The following is an 11,128-nucleotide window of genomic DNA, read 5'->3' on the forward strand; positions in this document are numbered from 1 at the left end:
CTATTGACCGTTCTCCCAGTGCATTGTTTGACTGCCGCCCACCCCATGATCTATTGACCGTTCTCCCAGTGCATTATTTGACTGCCGCCCATCCCATGATCTATTGACCGTTCTCCCAGTGCATTGTTTGACTGCCGCCCATCCCATGGATCTATTGACCGTTCTCCCAGTGCATTGTTTGACTGCCGCCCATCCCATGGATCTATTGACCGTTCTCCCAGTGCATTGTTTGACTGCCGCCCACCCCATGATCTATTGACCGTTCTCCCAGTGCATTATTTGACTGCCGCCCACCCCATGGATCTATTGACCGTTCTCCCAGTGCATTGTTTGACTGCCGCCCACCCTATGGATCCATTGACCGTTCTCCCAGTGCATTATTTGACTGCCGCATACCCCATGGATCTATTGACCGTTCTCCCAGTGCATTATTTGACTGCCGCCCACCCCATGGATCTATTGACCGTTCTCCCAGTGCATTGTTTGACTGCCGCCCACCCTATGGATCCATTGACCGTTCTCCCAGTGCATTATTTGACTGCAGCATACCCTATGGATCCATTGACCGTTCTCCCAGGACATTATTTGACTGCCGCCCACCCCATGGATCCATTGACCGTTCTCCCAGTGCATTATTTGACTGCCGCCCACCCCATGGATCTATTGACCATTCTCCCAGTGCATTGTTTGACTGCCGCCCACCCTATGGATCCATTGACCGTTCTCCCTGTGCATTATTTGACTGCCGCATATCCCATGGATCTATTGACCGTTCTCCCAGTGCATTGTTTGACTGCCGCCCATCCCATGGATCCATTGACCGTTCTCCCAGTGCATTGTTTGACTGCCGCCCACCCCATGGATCCATTGACCGTTCTCCCAGTGCATTATTTGACTGCCGCCCATCCCATGGATCTATTGACCGTTCTCCCAGTGCATTATTTGACTGCTGCCCACCCCATGATCCATTGACCGTTCTCCCAGTGCATTATTTGACTGCCGCATATCCCATGGATCTATTGACCGTTCTCCCAGTGCATTATTTGACTGCCGCATATCCCATGGATCCATTGACCGTTCTCCCAGTGCATTATTTGACTGCCGCATATCCCATGGATCTATTGACCGTTCTCCCAGTGCATTGTTTGACTGCCGCATATCCCATGGATCTATTGACCGTTCTCCCAGTGCATTATTTGACTGCCGCATATCCCATGGATCCATTGACCGTTCTCCCAGTGCATTATTTGACTGCCGCCCACCCCATGGATCCATTGACCGTTCTCCCAGTGCATTGTTTGACTGCTGCCCACCCCATGGATCCATTGACCGTTCTCCCAGTGCATTATTTGACTGCCGCCCACCCCATGGATCTATTGACCGTTCTTCCAGTGCATTATTTGACTGCTGCCCACCCCATGATCCATTGACCGTTCTCCCAGTGCATTATTTGACTGCCGCCCACCCCATGGATCTATTGACCGTTCTCCCAGTGCATTGTTTGACTGCCGCCCACCCCATGGATCTATTGACCGTTCTCCCAGTGCATTATTTGACTGCCGCCCACCCCATGGATCTATTGACCGTTCTCCCAGTGCATTGTTTGACTGCTGCCCACCCCATGATCCATTGACCGTTCTCCCTGTGCATTGTTTGACTGCCGCATGTCCCATGGATCCATTGACCGTTCTCCCAGTGCATTATTTGACTGCCGCATGTCCCATGGATCCATTGACCGTTCTCCCAGTGCATTGTTTGACTGCTGCCCACCCCATGATCCATTGACCGTTCTCCCAGTGCATTATTTGACTGCCACCCACCCCATGATCCATTGATCGTTCTTACCATGGATCTATTGATTGTCCTCACCATGGATCCATTGACCGTTCTACCAATGCATGCTTGGGCAGAGACAAGTATTGCGAAACAAGCAAATTGTTATGTGTTTTTCATGTACTTGTAAGGGGCAGCATATCTGCACGTGTACACAACAGACGTGTTGCGAAACTAAGATATCGTTTTTAGTTTCAACTAATCATTAAACCCGCGTTCGTGTCACTGTATTGTCTGGTTCACTATCAGTTGAGTCTGGTCAAGACTAGTTTGTTTACAAACCCTGTGTGTAGGCAACAAGAACACACTAATAATTTTAAGGCAGGACATGCTTACCCTTTTCTCGAACACCTGTTGTCAACACTAATTTTCAGTGATCTATTCATATCATTTTCTCCGCTATTTCTCTTTTACGCCTAGTGGAATCTGTTTCGACAGATAATCGAGACTGATTATTCTCTAGCGTTGATGTTTTATATTTTGACTACGCTCCCAATGGATCGGTGTATAAGTCCCTTACAATGCAATCCTGGACTGCCCTCTCGATGCATTCTTTGACGCACGCACCCACACCCCTTCTGCTTTAATGCACTCTTTGCCTTGGTGAATTTCATTGACTGCTCCCCCAATGCATTCCTGCGATGAAACGGACGCCTCCCCCTAGACAGTATAATGATACTGGTATATGCATGCACCGTCATCTTTGGGAGTATAAATAGATGATTGATGTTTGTCATTGGTTTAGGATTGCATTATTGGGGGAAAGTTTCTAATTTGTAAAATGAGGAGCCAAAGAATCTATACTTCTCAGTTGATGTTATCATATGTTTGATTATCAAATAAAAATATCTTAAGTAAGCGATATTATATCCAAACATGGGGGTGCCTACTTCTTGTGAGTTCAACGAGTTCAAAGCTATAGTCATGCAATGCAGCCATGGCGACAACAGTGAATGAGTGATTGAGTGAGTATAGTTTTACGCCGCTTTCAGCAATATTCCAGCAATATCACGCTTGGACACTAGGCTACCCGACCGCCCCGGCGACAACAGACTTATGCACAGGAGCATTGTCCTGGTGGAACAACAACCTTAAATAATGATTTTTCTCCGACGTTTTGCCTTCATATTCAAAGCAGATGCCCAGTTCCTCGTCGTCCGTCAGTCATGATATTTTTAAATTCATTTACCTGTTGAGGCAGCTGAAAGTCTTCCTGATCTTGCGTCATCTTCGAGGCCGTACTCTTGAACTGCACTGTCCGTCTCTTGGCAGAGGCTAAGTAAGGAGCATCACTCCCTAGTCGAGACTCGATTACTTTCAAACCGCCGTCATATAGCTGGAATATTGCTGAGTGCGGCGTAAAACAACAAACAAACAAAACAAACCATGAGTTCAGTGAGTATGTAGGTTATTGTTTATCTAGCTTCACTGATCACGAATATTGAATAGCATCATAAAATGCCACAGCCCAACCGTTACTAGGTTTCTATACTTGAGACTGAAATACATATACCCTCACAATGGCGGTGTTAGACAACCGTCGCATATAACCAGTCCACGTGTTGCTAAGAACAGGGTCACATTCACACCAAGCACCATGCAGCAAGACAGTGCCCCCACCCCCCTGGATTTTTTTTTTTTTATAGAAAACAGTTTTATTTGTATCAAATTGGGGACAAGTGATACTTGTACAAATATTTGCCGTGTGGTCAGGCTCGCTGACTTCTTTGATGGATATCATCGTATTCCAAATATGTGGATCGATGCTCATGATATCAATCACTGGATTGTCTGGTCCAGACTCGATTATTTACAGACCGCCGTCATAAGGCTGGAATATTGTTGAGTACAGCGTTAAACAACAAAGAAACAAACAAAACTTAAGCATGATGAAAGTTTTGTTATAAATAAACCACAGTATAGTGTAGATAAGGGACTGTACAACGAATATATGATTCATAAACAGGATATGTTGAAGCAAATAACTAGCGTAGCCAAGCGAGACTAAACGTATGTAAAACTCAACGTTATGGAGCCAGCTCCATTTTGTTTACTTAATCTAGATTATGAACAAACATTTTGATTCGTCACCAAAACAAAGAGTTATTATCAGAGGAGCAATGCGAGTGCGGGGGTGGAATGTAGGTATGTGTCTACACCGCTGTGACACCGAGGACAGATAGCAAGGACCTTGAATGGCGTTATCTGACCGGAGACAATGTGTATGTGACGAGAAGCAGCTACCACTCTTGGTTACCACGGACAGGTGAGACAGGACAAGTGTCAGGTGTACATTTACCTACTCGTGAATTGTTGAATAAAGTCACCTTCGAATTATGATAATGAGTATTGAATATTAACATGAGAATTGATATATCTTTAGACTTAAGATTGGTTTAGGGAGGCACAGAAAATAGACTCAGATGAAGTCTCTTATAACCTATATTTTTGGCTACATCAAAATTTAATGTTTCAAGGTCGTTGCACAGACGATGGGTTGAGAATTGGGGGTTGGGTTAATTTGTGTGTTGTGGCTTGAGTCTAAAGGTGAGCGCTCAGATTGAGTATAGAGTTTGGGACTGAGGTTGTAAGGGTTGTGGGTGGGTGTAAAGTGAAACACAACTTGGGCTTCTACCCGACTACCTAACACTGGGGGTAAAATGTTGAGGGTGGGGCTGAGGGCGAATGTGGAGGGTGGGTGTTAAGGGTGGGGCTGGGCTGAGTTTTGAGGGTGGTGACTGAATGTTAGCGTTGACAGTGAGGCTGAGGGGGGAGTGTTTAGGTGTGACTGTGTGGCTGTGTTTATGAGGGTGGATACTGTTGGGTGTTAAGGGTTGGCTGAGGGTAAGTGTTGTGATCGGGATTAAGGCCGAGTGTTGAGGTCTGGACTGGGGGTGAGTGTTGAGGTCGGGATTAGGCTGAGCTTGAGTGTGAGTGTTTGAGGGTGAGCGTTGTGGATGAGCGTTGAGAGTGAGCTGAGGGCTAGGTTGAGAGTGAGCTGAGGGCTGGGTTGAGGATGAACGTTGAGGGCTGGGATAGGTGAACGTTGAGGGCTGGGTTGAGGTTTGGGTTGAGGGTGAACGTTGAGGACTGGGTTGAGGGTTGGGTTGAGGTTGAACGTTGCGGGCTCGGTTGAGGTTGAACGTTGAGGGTTGGGTTGAGGGTGAACGTTGAGCGCTGGGTTGAGGTTGAACGTTGAGGGCTGGGTTGAGGGTGAACGCTGAGGGCTGGGTTGAGGTTGAACGTTGAGGGTTGGGTTGAGGGTGAACGTTGAGGGTTGGGTTGAGGTTGAACGTTGAGGGCTGGGTTGAGGTTGAACGTTGAGGGCTGGGCTGAGGGTGAACGTTAAGGGCTGGGTTGAGGGTGAACGTTGAGGGCTGGGTTGAGGGTGAACGTTGAGGGCTGGGTTGAGGGTGAACGTTGAGGGCTGGGTTGAGGGTGAACGTTGAGGGCTGGGTTGAGGGTGAACGTTGAGGGCTGGGTTGAGGGTTAGCGTTGAGGGCTGGGTTGAGGTTGAACGTTGAGGGTTGGGTTGAGGGTGTTGACTGTCAGTGTTGAGAGAACCTGAAGGTCAGTACCGACAGCTCATATTTCCACTCTTGATTGCAATGCACTAAGGTGACCTCCGTGGGTGGGTTGTGGTTTGTTTCTTGAATATAAATCTCTTGTAGTTTAAATCAAGTTATGACTGTCTGTCTTACTTAGTAGGTAATATAGTAGGAGTAGCCGGTAAGTACAGGGATATAAATCAAGATGTACTCTAGAATTCCGAACTCCAGCAGTTTACAACTCCTTTGAAGAAACTATGTCAACACACACTACACTTGTGACGCTATTTGTATTTTGAGGTTTTAATTTTTTTTAATTTCAATACGGTACTATAAATGTTAAACATTATAGACGTTTGTGTGTGTGCGTGCGTGCGTGTGCGTGTGTGTGTGCGTGTGTGCGTGTGTGAGAGAGAGAGAGAGAGAGAGAGAGAGAGAGAGAGAGAGAGAGAGAGAGAGAGAGAGAGAGAGAGAGAGAGAGCAAGCACGCGTTCGAAGCTTGTATTTCACCCCGATCTTGCATCAGAGAGTGTACTGACTGTGCCCTTCTCGCCCAGGTATCACTCAAGAGTCTTCTTCATTTTTTTATAAATCATATGACATCGTCGATAGCAATATGAACCAACACAAAGTCGGGCGTCTGACTCCATAGAATTAAGAGTACCAATCGTCAATGATCTTCATCCATTAACGACTATTACAAACCGATGCATAAAGTCGGTTATCAAACGTATCACACGCAATAGTCAAGCATTATTTCGTCGTTTATCGAGGCCCACTTAGACCCTATGTTCACAGCGACTTTCAGTAATTCAATAGCCAGTGTTATAAACTGGCCTGGCCGTCAAGCCAGTCGGCCTCAACACAATAATCACGACTCTATACATGGCATTATTTCTCTAACAAACGAAATCGATGTGAATATTACGAAACGCTACAACGAATATTTGTTGACAGCGATCTATTTCGAAACAACAAAACAATCGTGCTCCGTGAATTGATTTGTCGATTACTGACGTGTTGTTCCGAATTTAGCAACGGTCTTCCCCACGTTTCCTTCCATGATACACGTCATTTCTAACTTTGCTGCCCGTCCTACTGGTACAGCTGGGATTTCATCACAAAGAGACATCTAGAATTCATTTCAGGAAGGGCAAGGTCGCTTACCTCATGAATATTCATGACTAAGCGGGCTGCTTACGTGATGCGGATATGCCATTGGTTGTTGGCTGGTTAATAAATATGCAAGTAGGGTCAAAGTTGAAGAGGTTATAGTGACGCAAGCCCACTGAATATATATACCGGCAAGTAGACCAGCTGATTTCATAGTCAGTTTAAGTTTCCTCGTTGATCGGACGGATATTTACCCTGACAGTTCACTCTAAACAACACTGGATTTTATTCTGTTTGATCTCTGTATTTAAAAGCTTCATTTCAAGATGGTTCGCGTCGTGTGTCAGAATTTCCAGCGGCCTAGAAGCCGGCATACCTCGGGCGAGTCGCCGTATTCCCTTGATTCGGACTTGGCACGGAGAGCGGCCGAGGCCTTGACCACAATGACTGCAGCGGAGGGACGCAAGTTTGATTCCGATACAGAAACATCTAGCGATGCTTGTTGGGAATCGGATGGAGGTACATGTTGGGATGTTGGCACTAGCGACAGCGGAGCGGAGCCAGCGAGAGACAAGGTAGGTTAGCTTGACCTAATTCACCGAGTTTCAGCTGACGATCAGCTGTGAGAGCCAGCACGTAGAAACTGCACTCCCGTCGAGATAAAGCTGTTTACATGATAACAAGTGTTGATAGCTTTAATTTGTTGTCAGTGTAGTGACTTATTGATTACTCAGCATCACGGGACGATGCGATTGTGCAATTATAGATCCAAGTCATGCTAAATGGAATTGCGCAAAAAGTCTTCTGTCAGCAGTTACGCTCAGCTGATCTGTCGTCGACCCCGTTCACCTACTGCGCAGGATATATTGAAAAGGGAGGTAACTCGCTGATCAATATTTGCGTGATATCGGCTCACGATGTATTGATGGATTTGGTTGTGTTATAGGAAGCCATGCTGAAGAAGCGCAAGGCAAGGCGGAGGGAAAGAAATAAGGTTTCAGCACAGGCGTACCGTCAGCGGAGGAAAGAACAGACGCTCTCTCAGCAAAAGGTAAGATATATGACGCGCAAACAACGGTTCTTCGTTTTCACTTTGGGTATTGGAAGAACGCATCGGGTTAAAACAATTCGAAATTCAAATAAAGGCGTGTCCATAACTGGGCTTAGGTTGTTTATTTATTTAGTACAATTTTATATTCATGCATTAGAGTCGCACATAAATTTTTAATTTGAATTTCGCTTTAAAATTGTATTTGTTTTATGATTTTATAGTATAAAAATTAGTGGCGGATGTAAATCCGGGATCCGCCTCTGAAATTTATATTTATGGTGGAATGTAACATAAATCAAGCGTGATGTTGCAATCATGCTATTTGTAATAACTTCGTGATCTTAAAGACGTCAGGTTACCAACATGTGTGGGTGGGCGGGAATTTGGGCGGGGAGTTTTGTCCGTGACAAAATATTTTGAGTTTCATTCGATATTTGACAGTGAAATATCGCAAAACATAACATTTCCAACCCTTCTGAGAAATTCCTTGGGTAAAAAGCTATGATTCATATCCATGTGCAATATCTAGGTTAGTGTAGGATTGGTTTGTGTTTTGTTTTGCATCTAATAAATCATTGCCAGGGCCCCGTTCCACAAAGCTATCTTAGCCCTACGACTACCGTAGGCCTGTGTTCAAGTATGGGAATTACGATCATCTTAGCGCTAAGATCGCTTTGTGGAACAGGGCCCAGGAAAGTCAGTTCTTGTACTGTAGTTATATTCCATCTGAAGCTATTTTGTTAATTGGTTAAAGGAAGCAAAACAATTTAAACAGTTTGGTCGAAAAATATTTTTTAAAAGGAATCTCCATTTAAAAGAAAACGGTCCACGGCTTGCTTGTCTAGTTTTGTTAGTGTATTTATTAGCTTCTTTATAACTCAAATACAATTATGCAAAGCGGGTGTTAAAACCTAATGATATTTTTATGACCTAAAGTATCAAATGTATATTGTATACCATCTATGAATTAAGCAGAGAACGTCATCAAAATTATATCTTGTAATATGCTGAAGAATGCCACGACTTGGTATAGAAAATTGTAACTCCGTTTGGTTGCAAGGATTATTTATTGGTGTAATGTAAACTAAGAATGCTTAACATTCAAGCCCCAGATAAGCTGGGTTTTTTTATAGAGAAGCCGACACCCTTTTGTAATTAGATAAAATAAGAGAGGTTTGTTACGAACTGGAATGCGCTTTTAGAGTCTCAATTCAAACGAATGTATATTTTGTGACGTGTTCTATTACATCAGTGGGACAAAGTCTAGCTTGATTAATTATGTAGTCATCACATTGGTATTTATAGTGTTTGACAAATGTACTTGTACTAATCATGTGACTCTCAAGCAGGACATTGATTAGAAAAAAGAACTGAGTACATTTGCCGAAAGCGAAACTAACACTACTTCCGCATTGGCGTTGTGGTCACGTGACTGCTGTGCAAACATCAGGTGCTTTGTAAATAGCAAGCCTTATTGTCATTATTAATACAAAAAATATTGTTATCATTTGCATGTTTTATTCCTGTATGTATGGCGATGAGCTTATCCATTCACGAAAATGTAACCCCTTATCCAACCCACGGTGTAGATTCGATCCCGTGTTTGCGAGCAATTCCTGAAACAGCAATGATTATTACGCTTTGAACAATGCTGACACCGGTTATCTCCCCTTGCAGATTCTGACACAGCTGGAGGACCACCAGAGGGAACTGCTTGAGCAGGTCGAGAAACTGCAGAAGGAAAAGATGCAGGTTGAGACCTTTCTCCGCAGCTGTTTCAAACGACAGGACACAACCCCACAGACGTCGTCCCCCAAGGACGCCATTGCTCATCATTTCCATAATAATCATCGACATCATGAGAATCTTTGTCATTCTTCTAACATTCCCGCAATCATGAGCGTATCGTGAAGAGGTGGCATCGCCGGTGTAGGGAGTTCAAAGCGGAGCTCGGCAGGGACGGATTGAAACCAGGGTACCACGGAAACCTGGAGTCTCGCTGAGTGTCTTGGGTGGGATCCGAAAGGACGTGACGAGTTCGATCACTTTGGTGACCGAATCTTTCTTTATGAGATTTGTGTTTATTGACATTGAATCCCATTTTGAGACAGTCTATTATATCTCGTCATATATCTCGCGTACCATCATCTCAATCATATCAAGGAGACCCGTAAGTGGACAGAGACTAATGATGGGGCCCCGAATGGGGTCGGCGCGGGTACTGGGCAAACCACAGAACGGAATCGCCTTGTTTACTCATTATCTTTCATGTCAGTGTAGTTACTACATAACCCTACCTCTATCGACCTATAGCTGAACATTGCTGTCGTCGTTCTTGATCATGTTCAATCTCCATATTGTGTGTCATTCAGTTCGTATTTGGACAATCTGGTCAGTGTCTGATAGTTAATTATATCTATCTGCAGTTCCAATGTTAGTGACGTCATGGTATTGTCTTACATCGTGTGTGAAGCTGACTTCCTCAGACGGTCCTCGCGATCTGCCAACAGTTATCTCCCTCTAAGCGTGAGGTCACGTGACACTGACGTCACTAATTTTAAAGATTGCATCAGTCAAAGTCGGTCACCTATGGCAACAGGAGGCTCTGTTCAGAAGATCTTGCGTCAGAAAGAGGTTATTGTGTCAAAGCCAGCTTCCGAGATTAACAATACTCTTACAATTTACCTCTAGGAATAACGGTAATCAAACAACCTCAGCATTGTAGTGTCATCTCACCATTTTTCTGGCTTTTTCCAAAATTTACTCGCAATGGATTTGTTGTACATGTACTTCAGTTTGTACATCTCATTTTCCTTACCATAAATCTAGAAGTTGTAGAGGTGCTAGAACATAGTCGAGAAAGACTGCACAGACAAGCCTGTTGGGGTTTGATTGTATGGAGATAAAAGCACTAATGTTCTCACGATTGGTTGTAAATGCATAGTCTATTTTTATTCAGGGAAAACCCTGTCGATGCGTGTAACGATCACAAAATGGCATTTTCAAATTGTTAAAATTTGAATAAAATGTCCACTACCAGGGCAGTAAAACGTCATGTACGAAACAATGCGCGCGGTTTACTTTGACTGGGTTTCTGACATCTGTGCGCTCTTCTCTCGATGAATGAACACATGATGGCACAGTAGTGTTGATATACGTTACCATGGAAACAGCCAGATTGGCAAAGTGACATATATTCGTTATTGTATGTATACGTCTTTGAATATTCAAATTGCATAAGTCTTTCATATTTTTGTACAATAAAACTGTGTTTATTGCACTAAAGTTTAACCTGGTCTCGTATGTTGTCCTTTTGAATACAATGTGGTATAGGTGATGTGTTGAGTGAGTGAGTATGTAGGTGTAGCGCTGCTTTAGGCAGTATTTTATTTACATCCTGGCACTTCATCGTCACGTGGGAGGAAAGCTCGAAGCAGCGCATGTTCGAAACGTTAGTAAACTAACAATGTGGCGCTGATTGATAAAGGATCATACTTGGATTCGAACATAAATCAGCGGATTCTTTCGTGACTGATCAATAATCTAAAACTAATTCTGCCGTAATTAGTGTGGTATGTGCTGA

At 44.2% G+C, this 11,128-nt stretch overlaps 2 protein-coding genes across 2 annotated transcripts; one reads left to right on the top strand and one right to left on the bottom strand.

The window, feature by feature from the left end:
* Positions 1 to 4,696: 4,696 nt before the first annotated feature.
* LOC139443835 (circumsporozoite protein-like) lies at positions 4,697 to 6,513 on the bottom strand. Its single transcript, XM_071224738.1, has 2 exons — positions 6,399 to 6,513; positions 4,697 to 5,397 (listed from the first exon to the last, which is right to left on the bottom strand). The coding sequence occupies exons 1-2, from the start codon at positions 6,511 to 6,513 to the stop codon at positions 4,697 to 4,699; spliced, it is 816 nt and encodes a 271-aa protein (XP_071080839.1).
* Positions 6,514 to 6,682: 169 nt separating this feature from the next.
* On the top strand, positions 6,683 to 10,836 carry LOC139442947 (transcription factor kayak-like). The gene is made up of 3 exons (XM_071223872.1): positions 6,683 to 7,069; positions 7,441 to 7,545; positions 9,223 to 10,836. The coding sequence occupies exons 1-3, from the start codon at positions 6,821 to 6,823 to the stop codon at positions 9,454 to 9,456; spliced, it is 588 nt and encodes a 195-aa protein (XP_071079973.1). The 5' UTR covers positions 6,683 to 6,820; the 3' UTR covers positions 9,457 to 10,836.
* Positions 10,837 to 11,128: the final 292 nt, after the last annotated feature.

Source organism: Haliotis cracherodii, unplaced genomic scaffold (genome assembly GCF_022045235.1).
Source record: "Haliotis cracherodii isolate W230 unplaced genomic scaffold, xgHalCrac1.p SCAF_5, whole genome shotgun sequence".
Classification (NCBI taxonomy): domain Eukaryota; kingdom Metazoa; phylum Mollusca; class Gastropoda; order Lepetellida; family Haliotidae; genus Haliotis; species Haliotis cracherodii.